We start from the raw sequence: 22842 nt of genomic DNA on the forward strand, positions 1-22842 counted from the left end.
CATTTGTGACTGCATTTTTCTTAATTGGTAAATAAAAACCACAATCTAACAGAATCCTCATGCACAGTATCGGTGAGAACAGCGCACAAGTTTGCCCCTTTTTTGAGGCTCTTGGTGGAGCTCAATACCCCGGTGTCTTTTCGGATGAACTGAGAAGTGAGGCAGAGTGAAATGGTGACAGAGGGGCTGCCAGTGTTGGCTGAGCTCAAATGTCAAGTGACAGGATAACCAGGGGAGGTGGGGCTACAGCTCTCAGTTCATGAGGGAGGGCCCAGTCTTTGTGGCTCACAATGCAAAACCACCACTCACCCCTCTGCTCGTTTCACCCATCACCGACCAATAACAAGCCGGCTCAGCTTTTCAGCCCTGAGAGCACAGTGAGAGGCAGAGACGGAGGGAGAGCTGATGAGGAGCCAGATGAGAGTAAGAGTGAAATGGTGGAAGCAGACTGCTGACAGATTTTTTTTTTCTGCCTCTGAAGTGCCTTAGCAACAGCCCCTGATCAGCCCAAACTCTATTGGTCAGCCCTCAACCCCATGTGGGTACTTGGACCAATCAGCAAGCTTTGGTGCAGAACTAAGCAGGGCAGCTTTACAGGCCGGAATATCTGCTAAATTATGCCCCCTGGTGGCTCAGTGGAAACCTAAGACCTATAGTTTACAAATAAAAGGGGGGGATCTGATTGGAGTTGGGAGCAAGACTCAAAAAGCTGTCATGCTTAGGATCAAATGATACAGTAAAAATGGAGGTAATCTTTTTTTGTAGTGTCACCTGTGAAGCTCAAAAATAATTATATACTTAGTAAAAGTTTTATCATTAAACACATTTTCCTGACACAGTATGCCACTACAATAAGAGATGCAAGATTAAAAGAAAAAAGAGCACATCAGACACCTTATTTTCTGCATTATGGTAATTTTTATGTTACTGCATGTGTTTGCACTATTACATCATCTATGCAGAATGTTATAGCAGTTTTTCAAAAAATAAAAGTCTGCTGCTTTTTTAATATTTTTATTTGGGAGGACAAATACGTATGTTGAAAATATCAATAGAGACATATCTTCTATGTCTCCTCCGAAATGTACACTTAAGCATACGTACATACTGTATTTAATCACACATTACACTCCATACTAGAATAATACTTCAAACACATCAGCGTAGATTAAAAGCCAAAGTGACAATATCAGCGTTTGCTACCTTTAAGTTTTACACATGCAGCCTTCAGGTTGGATGAAAAAAAAGTTGTATTTGGTGTGATATTTTATGTTAATCTGAATGGAGCAGGAAATGGGAACAAGCAACAACCAAGTCTGCACTGCCTCCATGTGGGCAATAAATGGTATTACATAATGACAGAACTGGAAGATGTGCCATGAACAGTCATTTTTTGTTAGATATGATAGAGTGGGTCGTCATATTTTTAATGTATTTTTAAGTATCTATTTCATTATATTGCCATAATGTATTTCATAACATTGTCATTGCCCAATACCAAAAACAATTCATTTCTTTAATTTATCAATAAATATTTTCACAGCCTGACAATTTGTGCTTGTCTACTAGGCTTTTATTAAGTAAGCCAGTCATGTTTTTAAAATTGATGCCGACCATTCTTTCAATGGCAGTGAGGATCATGGAGCAATAGTGGGAAATTTATTTTGGTGAGCATGTAAACCAAACAGCCACAGCGTTCAAGCTTGTGACAGGTGAAGTGTATAACACTTATCATCTCATTACAATGCAATGTTGTACTGGGAAACCTTGGGTCCTCGCATTCATATTGACCTTAATTATACATGCACCACCTAGCTAAACATTATTACAGACCAACAACAGGACAATGTGCCCCTCTATGCTCCAAAAACTACACAGGAATGCCTAAGCATTGAGCCGGTCTCCAGAGATTTCATCCCACGACCAACAGGACCCAAAGGATCTGCTGGGCCATGAACCCAGGACACCTGTAGATGTACTGGGTTCACGGCCTCATGGTTCACAGCTGTTTCGGCTGAACAAGGGGGGCCTGCACAATATTAGGTAAGTGTTTGTAATGCTTTGGTTGGTATGAGAAATACTGTAAATCACACAGATTTACCTGGCATTTAATCCATCCAAAGAAATGAACAGACAGACAGATTCGAGTACCAACTTTGTTTCAAGCATAATTTTTAACCATACATTTTTTTGGCTTATAAGGTTTTCTGTCAGTGTTGTTTCTCTGCTAAATAAATTATCCATAGCATCTAAAATACATGTTACCTGATCAACTGCGATACAGATAATTATGTGAAATATTTGAAAATCACAGAAACTGCTCATACATGCTGCCCTCCCATCACTCACACAATGACAATATGAAAAAAACTAAATGTGTTGCATGGACAGTCCAGGGCAGCCGTTACATTTTCTACAACAGAAGTGATTAGAAACAACAGTTCAGCAGCAGTAAAACACTCTCCCTCTTCCACTGAGCAGCAGCAGAGGGCAGCTGAGCTGGTTCTGCACTCGGCCTGAATTTATAAGTTTAATTGGTAAAAATGCTGACAGCTGAAAAATGTCTGTTCACATAACTGCATCATCAGCCACAGCTACATAAGTTATGATTGTCATAACTCAAGATTAGATCGGAGAGGCAGGCTGGTCCCTCGATGAATAACAACACTCAGTCACTCAAATTGACTTATTAGGGCAGTGAAGGATTGTTGCTCCAGCTAATCTGACAAACACTTTCCATTTGCATAGGGCAGCCTACAGCAAAGGGCAGCACCAGAAACCACTGACAGGTTCCACAATTTTAGATAAGCCATGACAGCCCACATGTATTCATTGGAATTGATCTTAAATGAGAGAACTTACTTTCACAGAGCTGTATCAACTGTTTATTCATTTATCTTACCAAATGTTTTAACTTCACTGTCCCCAACTAGCTTTGAATTGAACAAAATGTATGTTATTAGACAGGGACGATGCAGTTCGGCACAATACAGAGCATGAAACTGATGATCTGCACAGAGTTTCTAACTATTGCTCATTTTACATACACAGTACATTTCAGAAACACCACTTTGTTCTCATAAAACCACATTAAATACACAGACATGAAAGCACAATGGAATACTCATAACAAAATACTTTAATTGTGTGCTACTACAATTAGCTAAATAATGGCAGCAGGTTATGTTTGCTTTAAGCCAGCACTTAACCTTTATGTGGATGACTTTATATTTGTATGTAATCTGATCTCAGTTGGTAATGGGTTCAGGAATTGACAGTCCTTTCTGGAGAGAGATGATTGTCCAAATTTAGATCTAAAATGTGGTATTCATCGTGCTCCTAGTTACTCTGTTACTGTCTTGTCATTAGGTATATGTGGAAAGAGGCTCGGGGACTGTTGATACATTTCAAGACTAATTTGAGAAAATGAAAAAGAATGAAGTCCTTAAAGCTAAGTAGATTGTATCTTTTCAAGATGTGACAGTGATGCCAAGGGAAAGGCACTTTAACAATAAGATCAGATACTCATGTTGAGCAGATTGTTCCAAATCTTTGCCTCAAAGCGGGTGCAGAAGTACCCCCTTGGGTGCCAGAAACCCTGGTCAGAATCACTGATTTAGATGATAATCTTCTTCAGAGTATGTGTAATGAGATTAAGGACCTCTTCACAAGACATGCGGCTGATGGAGAGATAAATCAGTCAACTTTCTGTTCATAAGGTGGCAACGTGCAGAAAGGTAACATACGACTGCTGAAGAGGGACAAATGCTCAGCTTAAGTCATCAAATATTGGTGGGAAATGAGGAGAAATATAAAAATAAAGAATTTGCAATAAGTGTCCAAAAGCTGTAAAGGAATGCCGAGGACAAAAAACTTTGTAAACAGTGAGACAGTTTCAGATGGATTGGTTGCTCTGTACACAGTGAGCTGCCAAATTAGGTCAAGAACCCATTTTGGCAGAACACTGAGCCATTTGCTGTGAAATATTTGTACTTCATTGCAAATGAAGTTTCCTGATCTGTTACAAAGTACTTCTGGTTTTTTTTTCTTCTTTATATTCATCAGTCTCTTTAATAATACTTTGTTGCTTGTTATTATATTAAAAAAACACACCATCCTGTGAAGTGGGCCTTTTGTCCGTTACTCTAAATAAACCTTTACCTGTACAAAAAGCTTAGAAAACATTTAGCAACACTGTATTTAACGGGTTGTGTGCAACACTGACTGACACCATTATAACCGTGATGTAACAACAACTTTAATTATGTTATCTTAAATGGAAAGTCAACATTGCAAGAGATGTCTTTGTTTTAACCAACCTGACAATTACTTACCTGACATTTTAGTATGAGGATGGACCTCCACACCACCCTACGAGGTGCCGTTTGGCTTACTGGGCACCTTCAACAGACCCTTTGCAAAAAACCTCGAGGTAATCTTTGACGCTTTCACAAGCAAATAAATGCAGTTATCAGCGCTAGCTTTTTCCAACTGAGGATCCCTCTGAAGGTCAAGCGTTTTCATTTTTCCAACGACTTTGAAAAGGTGATGCACACCTCTATTTTGTCCATGCTCACCTACTGCAATAGTCTCTACTCATGTGTCAGCCAGTGTCTGCTTTCTTGCCTGTAACTGGTCAAAAAACAGGCATCGAGTCTACTTTCTGAACATACCACTCTGCACGGCTCTCAGTTACATAGAGAATTGATTTGAAGATTTTATTGCTTGTTGTGAAGTGCTTAAATAGATTAGCATTCCCTACCCCTCTGATCTTTTAACTTTCCAGACTCCCATGAGGCCACTGAGGTCTACTGACCAGAGGCTCCTGGTTGTCCAGAGGTCGAAATCAAAGACTAGAGGCCTTTGCAGCAGCTGCTGCTGAAATGTGCCCCTTCACAACAGGACCAACGCTGGGCATTTTTGAAACCCATTTGTAAACCTACTTTTAAACCAGATGGAGTTTTGATATTTTCTTTTACATGTGTAGTTTTATAGTTTCATTGTTGCTCACTGGCGTGCAGTCAGCATTTGTTGTTTTTAAATGTGCTGAAAATAAATTACCTTGACTTGACAACAGAACCTGTCATAAACCTGCCATAAAAATGAGCTAGCAGGCTTCATGATCAGACTGTAACTATTTAGCTTTATGTGTGACCATCTTTTACTCTGACATTGTCTGCGATGAAACCATTATTTTTACATCATGAAAATGTTCCTTGACCTTAGATGCAATGCACTAGTTAATTAACACTACTCAGATAACATGTTCGTTATCCATAACTCTTCATGAATGTCAAATTGTCACAAGAAAGACATCCCAAAATATGGCAACTTTGCATTAAAAATTGCAAAACTTAACAATTCACACAAAATGTCAACAGTCCTACACCTTCATAAAGACTTTTTAATGTTCACGGTAGGTGTCATGTCAGCCTTATACACTCAACCCTTCAAACAAAACAGTACCAGCAGTATATTATTTCTGTTACTGGCAGCTGTCAACTTATTTTACTACATTCAAGAGTTTAACTGTCTTGATAGTTTAACAATAACACGAGTGGCTACTGAGGCACAGATCTCGACCTGAAACTGTGTACTGCATGTAGGCTACACTCTTTATCACTATGCAGTTAAACATTAATGCTTTATCTCTGTTTTACTCACTGAATTATCCACTATTGACACTGAGCAGTGTAGTACCTCTGACGTGCACTGGTCACTGTGGGCCTTTTGTTCATCACTGAGACAGATTAGAAAGTTTTGCATTTTATGATTACGCTGGTAAAGCATTTGTGAATGTCAAATTTCATTGTCATGTGTTTCATCTTGACTCAGCATTTCAGTGAAAGGAAATACTAATTACAAGTAAAAACTGCCCAAAACATCTTTATGAACATCAGTGTACCTCTGGTAAAATAAACGATCTGCTTTCCTGTTACTCAACCACTTGACTGCACTAGCAAAATAATATAGGCCTCTACATTTGAAGTAATAACCACAATAAGAACTCACAGACAAATTTGTTAAGGCAGCTTAAATGGCCATGGAGATGATGGATCTAACCTTACCTAAACTCAACAGGTCCATACATTTCTTACAGTAGTCAATATATTTCAAAAGTTGTAGGTCAGAGTCTTGCTGAAGCGACCTGTTCATGCATTAGGAGGCCCGTCTTTTCATGACACGCTTTCTGCTTTGCATATCTGGTGTGTGGCATTTAAAGCTTAACTGACATTCTGTCACTGTTTTTCAGAAGGCTCAGCACGAGACTTTGAGGAGACGTTTCAACTATGAAGATGTTAATGCCTCTAGCTTTTGCTCTTATATTCAGCTTTCTTACATCGGCAACAGTTGTTCAAGATTTCAATCATGTAGAGAGGTGCAAGGACTCTCTGTATATGGGGACTCCGCCACGGGGGATCATCGAGACCAGACTGAAGAAGATCTGCCAACGCTACGCCGACAAACCTCGATACGTGACCCTGTATGATCCTCAAAAGCGGATCCCAGTTTACTCAGCTTACACCTTCAAGAAAACAGAAGGAGACCGACGTGTGGACTACCCTTGGATGTATGAGCCACAGGTCAGTCTTTCTGAAATTCTGTATTGATAAAGGTTGTTGAAAGAAGCTGTTCACACTAAGGTGAACTTAAAAAAAAGAAGACGACAGATGCTTAAATGGGCAACTGGTCTAATCACTGATAATGGAGACATTTTGTATTCATATTATTTCCTCAGACTGCAAAAGAGTCATATATGTTTTCTTCCATATCTCTCCAGCTGGCAGAAACTGATGGAAATGGAAACATGCTGCCGTTTCCCACTGGGTACCTGCACATGAAGTTTGAGGACAGCCAGGCAGTGCTGGATGACTACTCTGATGTGGTTCTTTATGAAAGAGGCCACCTGAACCCAGACCAGCACCAGTCCACTCCACACGACCGTGCAGCCACTTACACCCTGACCAATGTGGTCCCAGAGATTCGGGAGTTCAACATTGGCCCTTGGCGTGAGTACGAGGAGCGGATCCGGGTCCGCCTCAACAACTTCTGCCGCGGCACTGCTTACATCGTCACTGGAGTGACCACCAGGGGCAACATGATCCGTCGGAACAACCAGGACCGTGTGGCCATCCCTGAAGATGTGTGGTCCGCTTACTGCTGCACTGACTACGACCACAACTCACCTCACGATGTTCGTATCCGCTTCCCATCCCACGCAGTCTTGGCCAAGAACGCCAAAGAGGGCAGCAGTGTTCACGAGATGACGGTCCAGGAGCTTGAAAACTTCCTGAAAAATCACATGGATGTTGATCAGAGTCTTCAGATCTTCTATGACAACTGCATCTCTCCCTCACCCCTTCCTCTTTACCTGCAACACACCATCTGAAAGCTCCCCCAGCTACACCTGCTGCATACATGCAGGTTTCTCTGCACTTCCACAAATAATAGCACACATTTATGCCTTTTTGCTAAACCTTATAAACATTAGATATTGTAACAACTCTCTTAAGTGGCAATTTAAATTCTTTCCTGCAGATTATTCTAAAATTATCCTTTGGAAAAAAACTTGTTGAAAAATCTAAAGATTTGTTCTGTGAGATTTTCTAGATGCAGGTTTTCCCTTCATTTTCTCTCCTTTTACAAACAACCACTGAAACATAATTTATAGAAGAGCTATTTTGTTGACAGGAGGATTAATAATACTGCTGTGTGGGAGGCTATGGGAATGGGCTCATTCAATAAAACATCCTCATTTACTTGCCTGTACTGTGTTCTTGTTACTTAGATGCAAAGCATATTTATATGTAAAATACAAAATTTAATTTGAACATAAATTTTTTGCAGTTATAAAGATAAATAATATATTCCGGGGGACAAAAAAAACCCCAAAAAACCTGTCCTCGACATTCATTGAAGCTGGGTCTCCTCTTGTAAAATGTTACCGCATACTGCAGGGAGATTAGAAATAGCTTCTTTTCACCATATTTCTGAGCATATGTAAGTTTGAATGCATGGGCAGTTATAAAAATTGGATTTGACTTTTATGGTCGTCTGATGGGTTTTATTGTCTTTAATCATTTAGTTAATCTACAAGTCATAAAAGACTTTTGGATATCATAAAAAAAAACTCATAGACAGTCACATAAATTTCTTTCAAATTTCTTGAGGTTTTAATAGAAAACCAGTAGATTTGTGAACCCTAATGAATATCTAGATTCTATCATCATAGAAAATAAAAGTGATATCTGTATCCAGTAATATAACTGAGTAATTAGTGATGGTAAAGACAGCCTCCTAATTTTCTACTCGCAATATGCTCTGTGAGTTTTTCCTTAATGGAGTTCACTCATGTTAGAAGCAGAAACTTTGTGATACTTTTTGTCCATGCATTGTAGCGTCACACTGCCATCTAGTGAGTAAGGAAAGTACTGTTCATGATCACAGCCTACAGAGTCCAACATAATAATCTCTGCAGAGGTAATTGAGTTGAACGCAACACAAAAGTGCTATGAGATTACAATGTGCATCAGTCATCTAAACAATTGTGCTATCTATTTATGATGAATCCTATTAGACCTAGCAGCCTCTAATAACTTGCCTCTTATTGCAGCGATAACTCAAGGCAGTTATCCTAAACCAAAAATAAACATTTGGTCTTTCAGATAACACAAAGTATTAAAAACCAATAAAAACAGGTATACAGTTAACCTGTTAAAATTTATTGCAGACTCTTTAGAGTTCTCCTTCTTTCCTTTAGGGGATTCTTATATATTAATCTAAAACACACACACACACACACACACACACACACACACACACACACACACACACACACACACACACACACACACACACACACACACACACACACACACACACACACACACAAAACACACAAAAACTTGCAACACAGCTGCAGGAAGAACTGTGTATTGAAATCATCTATCTCTATTGTTTAGCCAAGGTAATTATTTGCAGTCTACTTGTGTTATTTACAATGCCAAAGGTGTAATTGGAAAACGAATGATCAATTGATTATAGTATAAAATGTGACTTTGGGGAGGTAAAAATAAGAGCAATATGCTCTGAAAGTACTTAATCACCACTGATAACACAGATATTAATGTAATGGTGGTGAAAAAGGTATTCAATTACTTCTACACTGGGGCTTGAATGAATGGAAGGCTGGTCGTTTGCAGAAATGCCTTTTCCAACAAACCAGTGCATCAGGGTGGTTCAGTATATTTGCTGAGATAATAATTTATTGTGTACAACAGCTGACTAAACACAGATCGGAGGACAGTTCCTCTACTAAAATGGGTGCTGCCAAGTTATTTCAGGCTTTGAAAATCATTTGAATATGAATTAATGGAATGACAGCCAGAGCTCAGTTTGTACTGCTTTCCACTAGTCTAATGCTCATAATAAGTGGGCTTCATTTACTAATGATACTTAAAAATATGGAGGCATCATCAGCAAAATGGACTGGATTTTTTTAAATGTTAGAGTGGCTATCTGTAAAGAAATCCTTGTGTGTTGCAGTATCGCCAGTTTTAGACAAAACTACACAAAGCCAGTATCATTCCTTTAGCGGCACAATACCAGAACAAGCTCCAACTTGAATTGTTTTTATTCCATGTTTGCTGGGCTAGCATATGTTTATCCTCCAGAATTTCTACTATTCAGCTGAGATTCTGTAGTTTGTTTATATGGGTAAAACAACTTAAAGTGCCACTGCAGAGCCACGGCAGCGCTCAGATCTGTCTTTAAATCACATCAAGAACTTCTTCTTGCATTAGTTTTTGACTGAGCTACAAAAACTGTCCAGACATTTAACTATGTTCTTGAAACTCACCCGAGCAGCTCACCTGTCTGTGTGTCTGCTCAGGCTGCAGCTAAGCTAATGACCATTTCTGTCACCAATCCAGATATTCTTCTTCGTCGTAATTAAAGGAGAAATATTCGCTGTTTAATGCTCGCCCTCTCCTTTTTCCAGTGGTGGGTAAAAACAAGCTTATTACTGCATTTAGGTCATTGAGATTAACATTATTTATAAGGTAACTTAGCAACAGTTTTAGCAACTTGTTTTCATCATCATCATCATCGTGGAATGAAGGGGAAAAGTACACAGTGCTGTATATGAGAAATGTGCAGCTGTGGACAGGCAGACAGGTATGTTCTGGTTGGCTAAAGGTCTTATAAAGAACAAAGAGACATCCTATACACTGGTGAACCCTCTCCTCCAGTGTCCCAAAGGAAAAAAAAACTGCCCCTTTAGGTTCTAAGCAGAGCAAAGATGATAAAATGCCCTCTAAGGTGCATGCACTAAGGAGAAAAAAGAAAACAGATTCTGTTACGGTTGTCTTAGTTAAGGGTAAACTAGGATGAAGTGCCCCATAGAAGGCCCCTTTACATGACAATCTGTTAATTTCACTGCACTTAAATGCTATGTAGGATGCTTTACTAATTTAAGCAGACTGAATTTTAGAACTTGGTTTGGCATCCAAGTATGACAGATGGATAGTAGTTAGCTAGCTATGTTTGTACTGATTTGGTAGATATCAGAAAATCTACTTTGTTGTGTAGCAACATCTTTAAGGAAATCAAATATTCCTTTCTGAAAAAGTGTTAGGCTTGGATTCATGTACATTTGCAAAGGAGAATAACAGGGGGTCAACATGTGATTACAGAATGCTGAGACAGGAAACTACAGACAATCCAAACGTACCTGTGAAGTACAGCTACAACAACTAAACCTCTGCAAATGCATGTGAAAGAACTTTTAAAAAACAATCCTGTTAATAAGGTGTTGAATGTAAGCTGATTTTAAGTGAGAATTTACTGGACTGTTTGTAAACCCAGGTGTAGCAGTATGCACCAAAGTGTTCATATGCTCGCTGCTATAAAAAGACAAAGGAGAAAGAGAAACCCAGCTGACACGCAGTGCCTCTCTGCACACTGCATTTGGCCATAAATTGTGAATGGAAGACATGCTACTAGTCCTGAATAGTGATTAATACACACCAACAGCCAACTCACACCTTCTTAACCTTGTAGCCATTTTTCTAAATTTAACATTCATCATTCATTTCCCAGCAGCAGCTATTCTGACTTTCTATAAGCAACCAGATAATAAAGGGAGACATTACGGTTGAACGGGATTTGAAAATTTAACTAATAGATAGCACCATGAAAATTTCCAAGTTGATTACTTACATTAACACAATGATTTTTTGTACTACAAGTTTTCTGATTTTTTTGTTTAATTATGCAAATGTGGTATTATGCGTCACATTATGCACTAATTTGCATTCATTTCCAAACCAGAAACCTAGACAATGAATATAAATATAATACCAAATTGTTGCTTCATTCTGTTGACATATTAAAGGGTTTTACTCAGGGAATTCTGGATATTTTTTTTATTGCTGCATAAATCACAAAATACTGTCAACAGCAAGAAAAAAAAAAACCTTTGCTACGTTTTTAAGTCATAAACCAGGGTGTGAATGATATATGTAACCCCCTCTGATACAAAGCTTTAGAATATAGATACGAATAAAATTGTAGTTAGGTGTAACAGCTATTAAATTGAAAATTTGTAGCTGACAGAAGGAGAAAAAACACATTTTAATAAGCAAAGCGAAGTAGAATAAACATCTAAATGTACATCTTCAACCTTTTCTTTCTATGGGTTAGGAAAAAATACATGCTATGGAGTCAAAATAGTCCAAAATTCAGAATTGAAACAGAAATAACTTTTTCATCAGGAGTCTACTCAAAGTTAGCAATGAAGCTAAGCTAGATAGCTGGAAAAACTTGTCAAATATTTAGCAGGTAAAGGTTGGGTTATTTATTCACAAGTTGTCTAAAACCAAACCAGAACACAAGAGATAAGAGGGCAATAGACTGACATTCAGTATGTTGGCAGAAAAACGACTCAAATTAAAAACGGTCCCTGTCTGTTAGTTCTGTAAATTAGCAATAGCCTGCTAGCCGTTCCGCTATTACGTGTCTGGCTAACATAACGGTTGCGTCTATCTGTTAGTTGAGTTCTTCCTCCCCCAAGTGGTCAAATCCGCTATTACAGCTACATATTGGCTGTTTAATAAAAAAAATGATGGCAAAGCATTTGTTTAAGAATGTCTTTTAATGTTTTCCAGTTCAGATACACAACATACAGTGTGTAATAGCCTCTATTTGAAATAGAAATATTAACTTTAATTCTTTCAACCCCTCCTGGTCATTATGCTCTCTCACAGTATCTTGAGCCTCAAGCAGGTTACTGAATCAGACTAAATGAAACAGACAAACAGGTGCAAGCCTTCACTTTACCATTCCAGCAGTAAATGTTAGAAGAAGAAGAAGATATTTGGATTCGTGTAATGTTTCTTTTTTTCCCCCTCTCCACCCTTACCTTAAGCCAACATCAAAACTGTAGTGTAAACATGTAAACTTGGTGAGTGTGCTTCCATTATCTGTTGGCTGGTCCAAATCCTTGTTTCCAAAAAAAAGTAAAAAAAAAAAGAAAAGAAAAAGAAAACAATAAACAATTGCATTTTGTAATGCTGTTTTTTTTGGAAGCGTGAGCAACACACATCAAACAGCTGGGTCAGTAATCCCATAAACAGAATGTGCAGACAAAATTGCAAAAGGTAACAAAACAACCACCATGATTAGAGTCTGAAATAAGACCAAAAGAGTACAAAGGATTCCACAATCTCCCAATTACAAGTTATACTGTATGACAATGCTCAAGACAATGTGAGACACCAACAATTAAACCCAACAGTATCACAAGTAAAATTTCCTTGATTTGTGGTTTTCTTTTGAGCACATTTGAAACACCCACCCTATCCGTTGTTTTTCTGCCTCATTTCTCATATCTTTCCCATTTCGCCTTCCTTCATCTGTTTTCTGCAGCTGTTCTTTGGCTTTTTTAACCAATGAAAGGACTCATTTCACTCAAAAGCTGCCTTCATGATTGATGGGATAATTCCAGGTGTACGTTATATATGCAGTAAGAACTTTTTTTTCCATTTAAAAAAAAAAAATCACAATATCTGGGCTAACCTGAGCCGTAAGCATTCCTTTTCATGTTTATGGTGACCTCCACCACGCCGTGATTTTTTTTTCTTTTTTTCCATTTTGAAATTCATTCACGTATGTTACCAAATGTACTCATGTGCCCATTGGGATTTGACGCTGAGACCAAGGAAATAAAGGAGAATCAAACATACTGTACGCATGAGTGCTAAAATCATGTAAGTCATCTAAACTTGCACCTGTTGTCACAAAGAAAAGATCCGGCCAATCACTCAAACCAAACGACAAACATAATATTTACAAATTCCAGTTTGTTCTCTTACACTTAAAAATGTACAGTTTGTTTTTATGTGTTGGTTGTTGTTCTTTTTGTCCTCGCAGCTCGCTCCAGTCCAGCGTGAGGGATGGCAGTCTGGCTCCAGAGGGTCGTTATCCTGAGCGGACAGGATACCGGACGTCACAAGGAAGGCAGGGGGAGTTAATCCCACTCGCCTTCTGCTTTCGTGGTTTATGGTGTGTGAGTAATGTCTGTTAAATCAGGTATTTAGAACGCATCCTCTGTGCATTGACAGATCATACTGTTGACGAGCCGTTTCGTCATCACCACTGAATCACTGTCTGCGTTTGTCCAGTGTTGTCCTAATGTCACTGGGGTTTGTTTCTTTTTTCTTTTGTTTTTTTGTTTTTTTTAGAATTGTCCAGAGTGTGACCCGTCTCTGTGCTCAATTGTGCGAAAGATGTGAAACGCGCATACAAGGCTCTCTCACCTTTTGACCATAAATATATCTCATCCTCTCTCCCGCCTTGCAGAAGCGAGAATCATGAAACAACAAAAGAGCAGACGAAAAGATAACTGTCAGGCAGTCTTCAAACACTTGAAGCATGTGGTTAATGTCAGTCACAGACAGAAACCTTATTTAGACTATTCCTGTAAAGTAGTCATTTCATTTCTTTTTTTTTTTGTAACTTAAAAAAGTGCTATCTTCAGGTGAGATTGAGAGACAGTGACTGTGCAAACTTGACAGTTGCAAAAGATAAAGAGAAACAGCAAAAAGCAAAAAGAGGAAAGAGGGGATTAAAAAGGCTTTCATCAGTCTTTCTGGTAGTTTTGCGGCACAGCCTCAGTGTTAGGAAATGAAAAAATAAAGAGGAAATATTTACTCTCTTTGTTATAATCATAGTTTTACACAATATTCATCTCTTAATACTTTAATACTTTCTGAAGTACCACAAAGTGCAGCTGATATTAAAATAGAAAATGAAAATGACTTTCAAAACAAAAAAACAAATAATGAAGAACAAGGCAAATCATCAAAATGACAAACAAACTGCTTTGTCCACACGCTTTAGAAAAGAAAAAACATCATGCAAATATCCCACACAGCAAAGTAGTTAATAAAACTTTATATTCTTTTTTTTATCTTAAATGAGGATATATTGAATCTGATTTCCCTTTAAAGAAGAGACCAGCCACAGTGCAACATTGCGTGTTATTTGAAAAAAAGAAAAGAAGAAGAAGAAGTGTGTGGGGTTCAAAAAGAAAGATGAAGGGGTTGGCACTTTTTATGATGGTAATTCCTTTTGTAAGATACAGTCAGGATGGACCTCTCCAGGCGGTCCACTGGACGCCAGTGAAAGAGGAACTTTATCACAGTACTTGGCACCAAGAATGCTGGTAAAAACGAGATATCAGAATATCTTTTTTTTTCATTCATATCCTTACAATTTATTAATAATACATCATTTACATTTGTGTTTTTGTATAAAAGACTCCAAAAGGAAAAAAGAGTCTAGAAGTGATTGCGAGAAAGAGGAGAGAAGTGGAGATGAAAATGGATTATGCCAATGGTTTAATAAAAAGAGCTACAAGGGGCGGAGGCAGAGCGAGAAAGAGCGTGAGGCGGTGAAAAGAGAGAAGCCGTTAAATGAGCTGAGGTGGGAATACAGACAGAGAGATAATGAGTGAGAAACAAATAAAGTAATGGACATGATTAGAGCCTGTGAGGCGGAGATGCAGCGAGCTCTAATGGGCAGCCTGGATTCCAGGTTGCATCCCACGGACTGAGTAGGATTCAGATATTTCCTGTACTGCCCAACAGTTGAAGCCCCAATCTGGAAATGTTTTGAAAGCAGCAGCGAGTGAGTGTACAGATTTTTTAAAAAGAACATTTGATGGCATTTAGGTAGCATCGGAACTGAAAATATACATTTGTAAATAGAGGTGAAGTTTTACGAGGAAAAACTCATACTTTGCTGTCAGTGTTCAATGTTGTTCTCCCAGCCCTGTCGAAACATTTCCCACTAAACAATAATCTCCAAAGTCACAATGCAGGGACAGCTGTTGGGACATAGTGCTCAACACAGGGTGCCAAATTTCACTTCCAGATTGGGCCTTTAAAGCTGCAATTTGTAAGTTTCAACAAATCAGCGCTTTATGACAGACAGCTTGTCGGGACATATGTTGCCTCATACAAAGCTGCTCGCTACTGTGTTATCTTTTCACTAACTGAATGAAAATGAATATTTGTATTCTATGTTAAACATAGTTCTGCACTGACACAACAACACAGGCGCAAAAAACAACCAAGCTACACATTAGACCGATTGTGACTCGCTCGATGCCTCTTTGAGAGAGCTACAAGCGTATAGCTGCGTGTTTAGGTGGCTGTCCTAAGCACCGGGTATTCAAAGAACCTCCATAGGGAAAAGCAGTATGTACCTAAGATGACAGGCTTTTGGCAAAGGAGCTTTTCAATCAAGTTCCCCTTGAGTTATGATTACAGTTTAGAGGTATTTCACTGCTTCAGATCTTACAAACTGCAGCTTTATTTGAGGGCTTAATGAGAAAAGACAAAAATATAGTAAAGAAGAACAGAGGAGGGTGAGGGTGGAGTTTGTATGGAGCAGTTTGTGTGGTGCATCTCTGTAAGCCCAGAGTGGGGTAGCAGAGCTTGTGCCTGGTCCTATACACGGGTGGTGGAGTGTTGGTGTGGCAGGGCATTGTTGCTGTGGCTGGGGACGGGTGTAGTGGAGGGCGCCGGGACAGGGGGATACGTGTTGAACGGGTGGAGAGGCTGCATGCTGCTGATGGTGCTGGGGATCATGGTAATTGTATTGGCTGTCATCAGTGGCACATCTTCCGGTGCCCGCCGTAGGGCCAGCGTGTAGTCGGGTGGGCACACGGGAGGCCGCAGGGGTTCCAGGTCACCGTGGACGCCACGGGAAGGGAGGGGCGTCCCGTGCTCCAGCTCTACTCTCTGCTGCTTCATCTGCAGTGACATTAGCTCCTCCTCCTGACTCAGCGCCAGGTCATTGTGCGGTGGGGCCCCCACGACTCCCATGCCGACACCCATGCCCATTGTCGTGCCACGCTGCGGGGAGAGTCGGCGGTGGCGTCTCTGCATGAGTTCATGGCGTTTATCCCGTTTGTAGTAAAGCGCGGCAAAGGCGAGCACATTCAGGAAAAGAAGTGAGGCGCCCACAGCTACCGTCACACTGAGCTCGGTGGAGTAGTCCCTCGTCTCACTGGGGAAGGGAGTGTAGCGGGGTCTCTCCGAACCGTCGGGCTCAGGATCCGGTGGATAGGTGGAGATCACAGGGTGCCGTGTGGAGCCGGTGCCAAGATGGGTGGTTTTTCGGCGGTTTCCGGGCGGCAGGCGAGTGGTGATGGAGCTAATGATTTCTTCGTGTAGGCTGTGGAGATGTGGCACCAGCTCCAGCCAAAAGGCCACCTTGTTGGCACGGTAGTTATCTCTGACACGAGGCTTCAGGCCAATGTGCAAGTACTGCTTGTCTTTAGAGCTGAACTTGGTCCAGATGACCTCCTCAAAACGGTTAGGCTTAGTGTGGATGAAAGTGGTGTCCTGAGGAACTGGTGAGTTTGGATCCCTGGAAAAGAGAAAGAGCCACATCAAAGTATTTCTTTAGGTTCAAAACTCTTCATTAGCATTATTATGATTCATTTATTTTGTGTTTTAAGGCCATAATTCATAAAACCACAACATAGACCATGTACTATTTGACAGTAGCACCTACAACATTTTATGAGGAACAGAGCATAAATACTGGGTTGGGCCTCATTCTCAGTGTCATGAGTCCTACAAGATCTCGGAATATTACTTTTGAGATTCTAGTCTATGACATGATTTCCGGCAGATTTGTGAGTTGCACATTCATGCTGCCAATCTTCCATTTTACCACATCCAAAAAGTGTTACTACTTTCAGCAATTATTGGTGGAAATGACTGTCATGTTCATGAAACCAGTTCGAGACGATGTCTGCTTAGTGACATTATCCTGCTGGAAGTAACTATTAGAAGATATGGCTATAAAAGACCAGCAACAATACACTGTGGAATTCAAACCATCAATGGTTGGCAGTAAGAGATCCAAAGTGTGCCAGGGAAAACACTCTCTGCATCATCAAACCCCCACCATTAGCATGAATTGTTGCTACAAGGATCCATAGTTTCCACGCTGTTACACTGCCCAGATAGCAAACTATGGGTGAATCAATGTTGAATCTATATTGAGACCTAACGTCGAAATTATACAGAAAGCGCAAGGTTGATAAAATGTTGAGTCAACGTTTGCTTACATAGATTACATGTTTGCAAACATAGATTCAACATTAATTAAACATTGACCTGTCAAACATTTTAATTAAACCAAAATACAATGTAGATTCAATGGTATCTTTTAAACACAAACTTCAATGTTGACAAAATGTTGTTGAATCAACGTTGATCCAACCATCAGTCTTCAACCGTAACCACAATTCAACCTTCTTAACCCTAATTCAACATTGATTTAACATCTTTTGCTATCTGGGTAAAGTGTGATTTATGGTTGAAAAGCAAACGTTGACTCAACATTTTATCAACCTTGCGCTTTCTGTATAATTTCGACGTTAGGTCTCAACATAGATTCAACATTGATTCACCCATAGTTTGCTATCTGGGTGTTGACTACTGCTGAAGACTTTGCAGAACAACATTCACCAAGCAGGCTACTTTTTTTTTTTCTTTTTCCAAACTTACTGGTTTCGGTGAGTCTGTGCCACTGCTAGGTCTCTATTTCTGGTTAATAGGAGTGGAATCTAGTTTGGTCTTGTGCTGCAGGAGCCCTTCACCTAAAAGTTAACATGCTGTACACTGTCAGACGCTTTTCAGTTCATTTTACTTGTAAAGAGTGTTTTACCTGATATAGTGAAGATTTACACTAACTCACCAGATGTAAACTATGGGTATAAGCCTGCTAAATCTGCAGCTCTTTTGTTTCATTGCTGTAAGACAACTACAACCACCAAGCAGCAACCTACACTCTAACATTATATATCAAAGATTTGGCTCATGCAATAAGTCAGACCTGCGTGGTTCTTTTAGTGAATTTTTCATTTTAATGACAGTGCTTGTCTCTTTGCATCCAAATACTCCACTAATGGGGCACCGTCACTGCATCGTGAGCTTAGCACCATCCAAGACCATTGGGACTGGTTTAAAGAAATACAAACGGGTGAGTGTTTTTCCTCCTGTAGCAGAATGATAGGTCTGTTTGTGCAACATTACTGTAGACTTTGCGCCCCCTCCAGCTAGTCTAGCCAATCTCTGCTGACCTCTCTCATCAACAAGGTGCTTCCATCTGAAAAATTCTGTGGAAAACCCTTTTTAAGAGAAAAAATCAAAGCAGCCCATCACGTGTGATGTGAACCATGATATGACCACATGATTTACTGATTGGACAATTACACAAATAAGCAGATGTGCAGTTGTTCCTAATAAAGTGCTTCGAATCTCTGTTCTGCTGGGAAACGATCCATAAAGCTTTGTCTACCCAGAAAGCATTTCAGCTGCCATCCATTGCACTCACATCTGATGGAACACATCTATTTTAAGCTCACGACTTACATTTTACTTGTCCTATAGACCTGTAGACGTGGGCAAAAGCGTAGTTTTGCGCATCATGTCTATTTTTCCACATTTACAAGCACAGCTACAGTAATTCTGTGTTGGTCTCTGAGTGCTTAAACAACGTGGGTGACCTACACATCAATACTGTGCCTGAACGCCACCTGTTTAGACATAGATGGAGCACCAGAGCTGCTGCTGCTGGTCTGTTAATGTATTGCTCATGCTACGCATTCTGTGTAGACAAGGTGTAAGTCACTAAAAACAAAATGAAACAGACGTTTTATATTCCACTTCAGCAGACTTACAGCATGCTCTTTCTTGACCTCAATATGCCAAAATTACACACAATTTCTGGAATCACATTTGGGCTGAAGAGATTCAGTTTTTCAGAGTGAAATCCTCATAAGATCCATATGTGCAAGTATATACTCTATATTCTACACATACTACATTAATATGAACTGATTTTTTAAAGATTTGAAATTATACTAACCCTGTCTTGGCAAAGTTGGTCCAGTACGTCATGACCACAGCACTGAGCATCACATCGTTCTTGGAGAAGTTACAGGGAAACAGGTCAGTGGCTCCCACCATGGGAATCCCAAACACATAGGCGATCTCATCCCCATGGGCAGCGTCTGCCCAGTCTGGCCTCGCCTCGGTCTGACAGTGGTGGTGGAAGGTATAGAAGTAGACAGGCGACTGGAACTCAGCGTGCAGTTTGGCGGTGGCGACAGCCGGGGCCACCCACTGATGGTCCGTGAACAGAGCCAGGAGGTTCTTCCTACGCATGTCAGTGTTGTCCCTGTCAGCCCAGTCTGTGTACATGAATTTTATGGTTTCCCTCAGGATATCTTTACCTTGGAAAAAACGAAAAGAACGTGAGTATGCATGCAGTGACAGAGATATGTTTATCTGCAACATTCGGTGGAAGGATTTAAGGCTGAAACCTCTAACTGTTGTGGGTAAAATATTGTATATGTATGACATCTCTTCAGTGGCGGGTTGACACTGAGACAATCACAAATATAATCTGCTTTGAACACTGTTGTACATTATAAACTCTATTTTATCCTATGGTACTTTAGTGTGTAAAATATTTTGAATATGAAGTCTCCTGTCAATCACTGTCTGCACTCTTTCTCTCAAGAAGCCCCTGCTTGGTGCAAATCTGTTGTGCTCCTGCTCAAAACTGTCTGTCTGCACTGAGATAGACGATTGCTGCACGAATGTCCTGTTCTTCACTTTCAATGCATCTCCACCCACTCAAACTGCTTCTGAGCGCTTGTGAAACTTCTGCTCTCAGATTTATGCTCTTACACTTGGAACTTTGTGAAACAACCCTGTCAAAGTCCCCAGCTGATTTTTAGGTGTGACATTGATCAATTAAACTGCAGCCACATTAGCTTTACTTCTTACAGCTTTCCTTACAGATGGTTATTGTGCAATCAAGTTCATCCACTCTTGCCCCCCAGGCTTTGTTATATGTACTTCAGCTGTATTCTTGTAGAACATCTTGAGGTAATAAATACACCCATGTCGGTATTTTTTATTCTAATAGCTACACATAATAGTAGCCCTATAGCTAGTAGCTAAGGCGAGTTTTTTAAGGCATCACTTATCAGGCTGGATGCTGTTTGAGTTCAGCAGAACACTCACTAGTATGGACCTCAAGTAAATATTTTATTTAATTATTGCTGTCAGGATTGTTAAATTTAATTGCTAAAGGCATATTAGCTGCTGGTCTGCTTAAAGCTAAGTTGCATCATTTCTTTATTCATTCATCAATATCTATCTTTGACCAAGCAGTTTCCTATTTACTTATCAGTAAACAACAAAATATGTCAAAAGTTGGCTGACTTTTCCTGTGGATGTAACCAATGCCAAAATGTTCAGAAACACACGAAAGATCTGGAACTAGGTAGCCTCCTTCCAAATGATACTACCTTTGTTATATAGAAATGCAACTTTTCCGTAATTCTTATTATTTAACAGGACTTCCAGTAACAGATGACTCTTGCTAAGAAACACAAGGAAACAGGAACAGTGCTGTTGCAGAAATTCCACATGAAATGTGTCTATTACAATAAAACATACTTAAAAAGCCTCTGGCATCTGAGTAACCTCTGAGTGGTGTAGTGGATAATGGTGTGTAGAAAGCTACAGATTTCAGCTTTAAATTTGTTAAACGAAGGCAGGGGAGGGTTAAAGGGGGTTAAAGAGGGCAGGATCTGACCATCAGGGTATCCATACAGATTGTCCACAAAGTTGGAGATAGTGTAATCAAATGAAGCAGCTGATATTCCATCTTCTCCTTCACTGTCATCCACAAACTTCAGGCCCTCTCCCTGGTTGACACCCAGCAATATGTCGTAGTTGAGGAACTCGCCCTAGTGTCACAACAAACACACACACACACAGCATGAGATGACAGAGCAGAATGCAGCAGTAATGCTAGGGCAGTATTCACACACACCGGTTGTAAAGAAAAAATTGATATAGGCTGATGCAGTTCTACCGAAAAAGCTAAATTGTTCACTGAATGGGTGTCAGAGACAGGGTTACGATACAGTATGGAGAAGTACTGAATTTGATTTTAGTCATTTCCAGGCCTGGATATATGTGAAAAAAAGAAAAGACAGAATAAGAAAACATGTGTTTCCTGACTATTTGTTGTCTAATATCTGAAATTTCTAAATTTCTACACTTCAGTTCGTCCATGAGTCTGTGTTTCAAGGAGTTGGAAGCAGGGACGAGTGCGGGTCAGAGTAAAAATGAAGTAGTTGAAAGCAAGACAAGAAGTATGGTGTGCGGCTGAACACAAACTCCTACGCAGAGGTGCCTGGATGTCACAGCCTGCAAAAACAGCTCTGTCCCAAGTGTCATATGTCTGTACAAAACCCACAAACCTTCATTCAAACTAGTTTGAAAAAGAATCTCTGAATTATATATATATATATTAATTGATTAATTAATTATATTAACACAATAGGATATATACAGCGGTTCAAATTGACATGTTTACATGTTAACAGTCGGGTTTTAAAACCATTTGTCTAACATGTGGATGTTTGTATTCAGATGTCAAAAATGGTCTGAACAAACTGACTGAGAAGTCCGGAAATCTGAGTCTGAAGAAGTATGGAATGTTGAAATAGAAAAATGTGTGGAAACCTTTAAGAGAAATCAACTCTAACCTGCTGCATGAGGATCTCCGGATCATCTGGCACCACGTCCCCGTCTACCACAGGCCCAAAGGCGATGTGGTAGCGTGCAGGCTGGATGTCTTGGTCCACCAGTTCCCGAAAACTCTTCCTTCGCAGGCAGTCCACCAGCTCAGCCATGTCCCCCAGAGGGCAGCCGACCTTCTTAGCCAAGATCTTGGTGAACATCAGTGGTCGGTAGTTCACTGACCAGCTGGAGATGGCCGAGCCACTTTGAGCGATGGCTCTCTGGAAGAGGCCTGTACACAGCATGATCATATACAGCAGACATATGTAAATATACAACTATCCATTCACTCTCAGTTTAGCACTCTTTTCCCCCCTGACATACTTTTGCTAGCAGCTGATGAAGCCTTCAAGGCCTTATAGTGTGAGCATTTCAATAATGCATATATTGGAGGAGGAGTGACTGTGAAGTATTACACTGGAAGCTGGATGAAGTAGATATCCTGCTGGTTTCCATAGCTGGGGAAAACCTTTGTGAACATTACGGTAAGAAAATGAAGCATTCCCATTGCATACAACGAGAGACAGTGGCAAGAAAAATGGTGACAACTCTGCAGACAGGAGCGGGCTTGTTGGATAAAGCAAGAAGGACAGCAAGAGAGACAGAAAGAGAAAGAAAACTGCTCGCACTGTTGCACCGCTGCACTGTTATG

At 40.0% G+C, this 22842-nt stretch overlaps 2 protein-coding genes and 1 long non-coding RNA gene across 4 annotated transcripts in view; 2 read left to right on the forward strand and 1 right to left on the reverse strand.

Moving 5' to 3' along the window:
* LOC127530620 (uncharacterized) overlaps positions 1-22842 on the forward strand; it is a 234277-nt gene that overhangs the window by 202429 nt on the left and 9006 nt on the right. The gene's annotated exons all lie outside the window — the stretch shown is intronic.
* Positions 6169-7481, forward strand: LOC110962225 (endonuclease domain-containing 1 protein). Its single transcript, XM_022210144.2, has 2 exons — positions 6169-6584; positions 6782-7481. The coding sequence occupies exons 1-2, from the start codon at positions 6291-6293 to the stop codon at positions 7388-7390; spliced, it is 903 nt and encodes a 300-aa protein (XP_022065836.2). The 5' UTR covers positions 6169-6290; the 3' UTR covers positions 7391-7481.
* Positions 12136-22842, reverse strand: part of nlgn2b (neuroligin 2b) — a 90387-nt gene continuing 79680 nt past the window's right edge. Inside the window, exons 6-9 of one of the 2 annotated variants that reach the window (XM_022210151.2) lie at positions 22157-22422; positions 21196-21349; positions 19453-19813; positions 12136-16938 (exon numbers count right to left, since the gene is read on the reverse strand). In XM_022210151.2, coding sequence (XP_022065843.1) covers positions 16014-16938; positions 19453-19813; positions 21196-21349; positions 22157-22422 — 1706 coding nt within the window. In that variant the 3' untranslated portion in view covers positions 12136-16013. Of the gene's footprint in view, positions 16939-19452; positions 19820-21195; positions 21350-22156; positions 22423-22842 lie in introns of both variants that reach the window. The other variant, XM_022210150.2, reaches the window with a different exon arrangement.

This window comes from Acanthochromis polyacanthus, chromosome 17, assembly GCF_021347895.1.
Source record: "Acanthochromis polyacanthus isolate Apoly-LR-REF ecotype Palm Island chromosome 17, KAUST_Apoly_ChrSc, whole genome shotgun sequence".
NCBI classification, from domain to species: domain Eukaryota; kingdom Metazoa; phylum Chordata; class Actinopteri; family Pomacentridae; genus Acanthochromis; species Acanthochromis polyacanthus.

What these genes read in the sequence shown, in the direction of transcription:
- LOC110962225 (XM_022210144.2), top strand. Translation starts at nt 6,291, where the DNA reads ATGAAGATGTTAATGCCTCTAGCTTTTGCTCTTATATTCAGCTTTCTT. An exon ending in CTTGGATGTATGAGCCACAG is followed by an intron (nt 6,585 to 6,781) that starts GTCAGTCTTTCT and finishes ATATCTCTCCAG; the next exon opens with CTGGCAGAAACTGATGGAAA.